Here is a 6,595-nt window from a genome sequence, read left to right as displayed (position 1 = left end):
ACAAAAATTTTGAGATTTTTTTGCTTCGGGTTTCAAACGAAAAAAGCCGGAAAAACGTAACGTGCGCAGAGTGATCAGCTGAGCCACGACACGCTTTGTTATTGTGTATAACGCAGCCTCTGTATGCAGACGTGTGCCGTTAGCTACATTTACTGACTGTTTTTTCTTCATATTGAGGTGTAAAACCTTTCCTGTCTCCACACTGGACCGTGGTAGAGTGTCACAGGGGAGGTGCTCGCTCTCCACACCTCACTCCAGGGTTTGATGTCCTGTTGTGGGCTGGAGCTGGGACAGGGATGAGGCGAGTCTGGGACAGAGCGTTACTTGGTTTATGACTTTTTCACAGCCAAACTGCACAGAAGCGCACATTCAGAGCTGGACACGCACCGGGCACCTCTTCACTTCTGGAGAGACGTCACTCACTCGGCAACCCCTCCCACATGCAGCGGCCACACACATAGAGGAACAGCGCACCTGCAGCAGACGCTCTACATTCACTCCTACAAAAGACTATTTTAAGGCTTGGAACGCATTGTTTCTTTTTCCCTTCATTGTAATGGGAAAAATCGATTCAGATTTCGTACAAATCACTTCTCGAACGGCCGTCTGGAATGGATTGTGGTCGAGAACCGAGGTACCACTGCATTTTAAATTCCATGAAACAATGAAATGATGGGTGCACTTTTGACTCAGGAACCACTAACCATTAATCCAACTACTTATTTACTTCAAACACAGAGTACTTCTTTGTCCTCATGAACGACCACTGTAGGTGCATATTTTTGGCTGATCGAGGGAGACTGGGTATGAATAAAAAGAATGGTAAATGTAAAGGAACCAGTGGATAAAAGAGAGTGAAGGTAAACTTGGTATTAATATTTTAGTATTCAGTTCAAGATGCAGCAGCTGGAGGCAACCCTGAGTTTGGGAGGAACTTGGGTCCTGTCTGTATGTATGCTGATCCTCTGGGTCCTCCAGGTTCAAAGACATGCAGAGGTCAACTGGGAGGGGCTACAGCCCACAGTGACACTGATGAAAATGGGTGACAGTGTTGGAACATTACACTCTATTGATACAGTTTTGAAGACGTAACACACTTGGCACATTTGAAACTTAGAAAAAGTTCTCCAACATTTCTGCTTCAGTCAGATGAATGTGACTCTTTTTCTTCACAGTAAACAGTGACTGCAATCCAATTTGTTCACTTCCTTAATCCGCCCCTCCCTGACTGTTTCAGAGTAATGAGATTTCTCAGGCCTCAATACACAGACACACACACACACAGAGTCTCCGGACACGCCCATCTGTACCTGTGCTCTCGCTCTGTGAACCATACAGGACAACTTGCAGGAGGGCTGAAGCTAGATCTCAGAGGATTTGAAGAATGAGCGATTTTAAAGAAGGAATACTGCATTCAGTCAAGTAAGATGCCTTTCAGAGGGATTATTTAAGCTGCACACTTTAAAGGTGAGCACAGTGTTTTCCCTCACAGCAGGTAATGGACTGTTCAATAAGATGCTAACCGTAAAATGTTTTATTACGCTTTAATTACTTTTCAAATATGGCATTACAGCTCCGGCCTCGCCAGAGCCTCTTTTTTCCTTGGGGTCATTTCACTTACACCCTCTACCAACGTCTTGTGTGCCGCGGTCTCAAATAGATCTGGCACAGCTCAAATCTCATTTGGGATGTTATCGCTGCCAATTCTCAGCTTCCAGAGACTCAGTGAGAGCTGGACCGACTGATAAAAGACATGTGACCTCAGCTACGACGTCACAATTTAATTTCTCTTTTTCACTCCCTCACCAACGTCTTTGTGATATCAAATGCTTCTGTTTTCTTCACTGTTGAAAACCTCACTTTGTTGCTCGCACAGCCCTGATGTTACTTGACTACTGTTGCTTTGCCAGTCGCGTTAGCCAGCCGCCTTGTGCACGTGTTTGGCTTGTTTCTGCTTTACTTACATGTGTTAAATGTACTAAACCTATTCTGAGTAATGCTATTGACAATAACTTTTGCTTTTCCGAAATGTCTGTCCTTGTGATTATTCTTTTGTGTGTTGGTTTGTTGCTCAGTGTTAAGAGTTTTGTTTTGTCCCTTTTTGCCTTTGATTTTTTTTGTGTTAAATCCCTCAATTTAAGTTCAAACAAACATCCTGAGTTTAGTAGTATGTGAAGAACTTTTAGTTTGCTCTTTGTAATGTAAAGTCGTCATCTTCGCATCTGCTAAGTTTCACTGAGAGTTTTGTTTAAGAACCAAGCCGTTTGTGACTATTTGTGCTCTTATACTTTACGTATATGTTTTGTGTTGTATTGAAATGGTTGCATTGTGTCAGCATTGAATATATTTGTATTAAATTTGCCCTTCTTTGCTGCTGGAGTGCTTGGAGAATGGAGACATTCATGTTGTGTCCTCCTTCCTCTATACTGGGGACATAACAGTCTCGAAAAGGTTAACATGCTAAAACCATAAACAAAACTATAAATTCCAAACATGACAAAGGCAGTGGGACTGTGGAAATGACCTGTTGCTATTGAAGCAGTAGGAGAAAAAACACACACGTCATGACTGTTGCTTGAGAGATGAGGAAGAGTATCTCCAGTGGCTCAGATAAACTTCAGTAAAGGTGATGTAATTCACTGTGGCCAGCGTCTTAGGCACGGTAGGTGAATTTATTCCTGTCCCAAACTTTGAGTCACACTGAAGAGCTTTAGCTGTAAACACAACTGTCAAAGTCGTGGATTCCACTCTGTACGCTCCACATACTGCCTGATGGAGCACTCAAAAATCCTGTTTTTGAAAAGTACTTCAAGAGTCCCACTTCAACTGAACATTAACAAGGGAGTATAATCAGAAAACTGAAGATGCGATATCTTCTTCTCCAGAATCTCAGCCCCAAGTAATCATGGTGGATCTTTTCCTCAACCGGGTGCTGGTGGAGAACAACTGGGACCAGGACGAGCTCAACACGGAACGGGAAATTGTTGGGATTCTGGAAAACCGCATCATCCTGCTGCTCTTTGCGTCCACGGAAAGCGAGAGGTGCCAGAAGTTTGTGCCTCTTCTGAACGATTTCTTCAAACGTCTAAAAGATCCGGCTTACATCGAATACCCCAAACTGCTCGCACTCATCTACATCAGGTTCTCTGAAAGAAGCCGGCCATGACGGCTGCAGTTCTCATTGACTTTTCTTTATTTTGTGACGCCTGTGTCGTCTCTGCAGCTTGGACCAGTCGGAGGAGCAGCAGGAGAGATTCCTGAAGGAGCTGCACAAGAAGGTCCTGTTTTTGGCGTTTGAGGATCCGTACAGGACGTAGGTCCCTGTTTCACACCGTGGAAATGATGCGCAATGAACTCGGTCGCTCAAGCCTTCTGTATTCCCTGGGAAGTTGAGGGACTTTACGGGTTAATCTCTTGACCGCAAGTGCTGAGTCTGGTCAACCAGGGCAGAGGGCAGTCAGAATGAAGAGATTGAGGCTCGAAGGTCAGGCAAGATTACAGAACATGCTGGATGGAAGGATGATGAGCGCACACAGACCCACTAAAAGGAAAGGTTTGCTGGCTTTCAGGATGCAGAAAATGGTTTAGTTTGACACAGCAACATCGAAGTGTGTCATGGTCACGTGGTATTAAAGGCCAAATTGCTTATTGAACACAAAAAAATCAGTCCAAACATCTTTATCACCGTACGATAAAAATGTTACACACAAAAACATTACGTATAAAACAAGTGCAAAAGGTCCAAAAAGGTGCACCAAGCTGTATCATAAGTCAAGGATTCAAGGTCATGTTCATGTGGTGTGAGGGCAATTCAAGACAGCACAAGTCAAATTCGCGTCTCTCGAGTCATTTTATGTGGCCTCAGTTGTTTCAAATGCATGTTGATGTAACATTTAGGCCACTTCTGTTTCAAGGATTGTTTGCCTTTTGTAGGGAACTTCAGGCCATGTTTGGGGTGACGGAGGTCCCCACAGTCGTCGTCCTGCGCCCCGACGGCTCGGTCCTGTCTCCGAACGCCGTGCAGGACATCTGCCGTCTCGGCTCCGAGTGTTTCAGCAACTGGCAAGAGTCCGCAGAAGTGGTGGAGAGAACTTTCATGTTGAACGAGGAGTTCGAGAACTTCAATATGAAAAGCGCCAGCGACCCGGTGAGGAGGCTCAAGTACAAGACAGAAGACGACCAGAGGAAGAAGAAATGGTGGAAAATATGGGGAAGAGGGAAAGCTGAGGAGGAGGAAGGAAAGGGTGACAGGGAGACGTGGTGGAGGAGATGAGGTCAAGCTGGAGTTATACACGCAAATATATATGAAAATGCACATTCAGAAGATACAGAATTTGCACCTCTGACTCCTCTGCATGATAAAGTTTCTGCTATAACTTCTGTTTCTGATATATAACACTCTACGCTTACCTCAAACCCTTTCATTTATTACCTCAGTTTTGCCGCTCCACACTCACCCGAATAAATTAATTAAAAGATGGATAAATGATGCCAGATGGGGCTTTATCTTCCCTCCGTCCAGCTACATGCTCCGCTAATGTTGGTGTGTTGTCAGCTTTAGCAGGAGATTAAATGTCCATCGCTGACTAATAACTAAGCTGCCGTTGTGGGGTGCTGGCACCTGCTGCTGGCTATTTACAAGCCAGAGCCGTCTTTATTTTTATATTTAGATGTGACTGTTGCATGACATCCGAAGGAGGACGCTCTTCCCTGTTTCAAACAAGTGTTAATGTTTCGGTCGAAGCAGAGTGAGAAGTGAAAAATAGCTTCATCGCAGTCATTTATATGGGCTACTTTATGACTCAGTGTGGTCATGTATTTTTTGACTGTGACGCAGATATCTGTGATTTGTACCACATGTTACACAGCATACTAGAGGTGGGCAGTTAAATTTCCTACAGGGCCACATTATAAACTCTTGTGAGGGAGGGGCCTTCAAGGCAAAATAAAGGTGGCAATGACTATGACATGTGAAGGAATAAAATCTTCAGCAATGAAGGTGAGATCAACCATAAAAGGGTCAATGGAAGCAAGGATATTAAGAAGTGCAAATATGGCATGAACCATATAAAAAAATTACATTTTACAAACATATAAGATGAAAAGGCAATTATTTCAATGAATTTTGAGGAAAATAAACAAAAAAGACTAACAAAAAGAAGAAACAAATGTTTAGTCATGAATGTGCTGTATTTATTGTTTAACTAATACTGGCTAAAACGGAAACAGGATAAAAAATGACAGAAAACTTACTGTATCGGTTGTATAGTTTTAGTCTGACCTCACGAGGGCCGCAAAACCACAGGCAAAGGGCCGCATATGGCCCCCGGGCCACACTTTGCCCAGGTCAGTACTACATGTTATATAATTTTGTTTTATGCCAAGAATGCAACAGCATGATTGGCAGCATTGTTGATGATGAAACAATCAATAAATCTTTATGTCAACAAATGACTTTGGTCTTAGCGGAAAGTATGAGCAAACAGTTTTATCATGGTGATAAATGTTACAGTGAGGATGGATTTGATCGACACCTGTCATTGTGATGTCACGCATCATCATCTACCCCTGCTGCCTTAGTGATAGTAATGGCCAAAGAGTATAAGAGTATTTATTCACTGACTCATTCCTCTTTGATCTGACTCTGGACGTAAATAAATACAAGGAGAACAACTTAACGTTTGCTAATAAAAACATGCGAATAGACTTGTTTGAATTAATATCAGTCTGATCAGACTTGCAAATGAATTTTCATTTCTCTTTTCTTTTATTCATTTCTCTCTTTTGAGTCTGATTTCTGAGAGCGTTCTTTCAAGCGGTGTGTCATGAGAGAGTGTCAGGTGCACCGTGGGAAATGATCCAGTTTCACCTCATAAGTCCGGAGATGGAGGTGGGCGTCCTGATGACGTTAGAAGGTGTTGACAATCTACCAACGTGAGGAGATCACATGGATTCGGTCACATTCTTTCTATGCGCTGTAGATCAATGATGATGTATTGACTCCTCCATCACTCGCAGCCTCTTCCCACATGCACTCACAGCGAAGAAATGCGCACCTTCCAGTTTTTTTAAACCTGATGCACCTCTAACTTGACCACACACCTTCACGACAGAATGAGGGCGTGTTCCTAGTCGGTCCTGTGATGCCAAAGACTGTCTACACCACAGTGCTAATAGAGCTAACAGAGCTAATGGCTAACGCGACATCTCACTTCAAAATTTACATATTAAAAGTTTTTTTTTCCTGCAGGACTGTTGACTAAATGACTCAGGTTGGGATTTTTTTCAATGACCCAAGGTTGAATGAGAAAATTTGTTGAGTCATCCTGCATTTATTTTCCAAAAAGAAGAGACGGTGAAAGTCATGAGAAAGATCAACAAAACACTCGAAAAACTGTTGCCGTCTGGCGGCATTGATAACAGAAAAAAATTGAAAATAAATCATAATAATAATAATAATTCTGCATCTGAATTTGGGAGTTTAAACCAGCAAGCTTAGTGTTCTTTGCATTTTATTCCACATCAAATTATGTCTCTAATTTTCCTCTTTGTTGTTATGAAATGTCCCACGTTTCAACTCCAGAACACTGTTAAT

The 6,595-nt window shown here is 42.7% G+C and overlaps 1 protein-coding gene across 3 annotated transcripts; it reads left to right on the top strand.

Annotated features, from left to right (window-relative positions):
* Positions 1–1,286: 1,286 nt before the first annotated feature.
* On the top strand, positions 1,287–5,662 carry LOC128754434 (nucleoredoxin-like protein 1). 3 transcript variants are annotated; one of them, XM_053857049.1, is made up of 4 exons: positions 1,287–1,422; positions 2,886–3,141; positions 3,224–3,313; positions 3,934–5,662. In XM_053857049.1, exons 2-4 carry the CDS (start codon positions 2,906–2,908, stop codon positions 4,271–4,273), a joined length of 666 nt encoding a protein of 221 aa, XP_053713024.1. In that variant the 5' UTR covers positions 1,287–1,422; positions 2,886–2,905; the 3' UTR covers positions 4,274–5,662. The 3 variants fall into 3 exon arrangements, with proteins under 3 accessions (XP_053713024.1, XP_053713022.1, XP_053713023.1); XM_053857047.1 differs by having other exon boundaries at positions 1,304–1,467; XM_053857048.1 differs by having other exon boundaries at positions 1,304–1,495.
* The last annotated feature ends 933 nt before the right edge of the window (positions 5,663–6,595 follow it).

This window comes from Synchiropus splendidus, chromosome 2 (assembly GCF_027744825.2).
Source record: "Synchiropus splendidus isolate RoL2022-P1 chromosome 2, RoL_Sspl_1.0, whole genome shotgun sequence".
Taxonomy (NCBI): domain Eukaryota; kingdom Metazoa; phylum Chordata; class Actinopteri; order Syngnathiformes; family Callionymidae; genus Synchiropus; species Synchiropus splendidus.
Note: the sequence above shows the minus strand (reverse complement) of the source record. Positions and strands in the feature narration are given on the sequence as shown.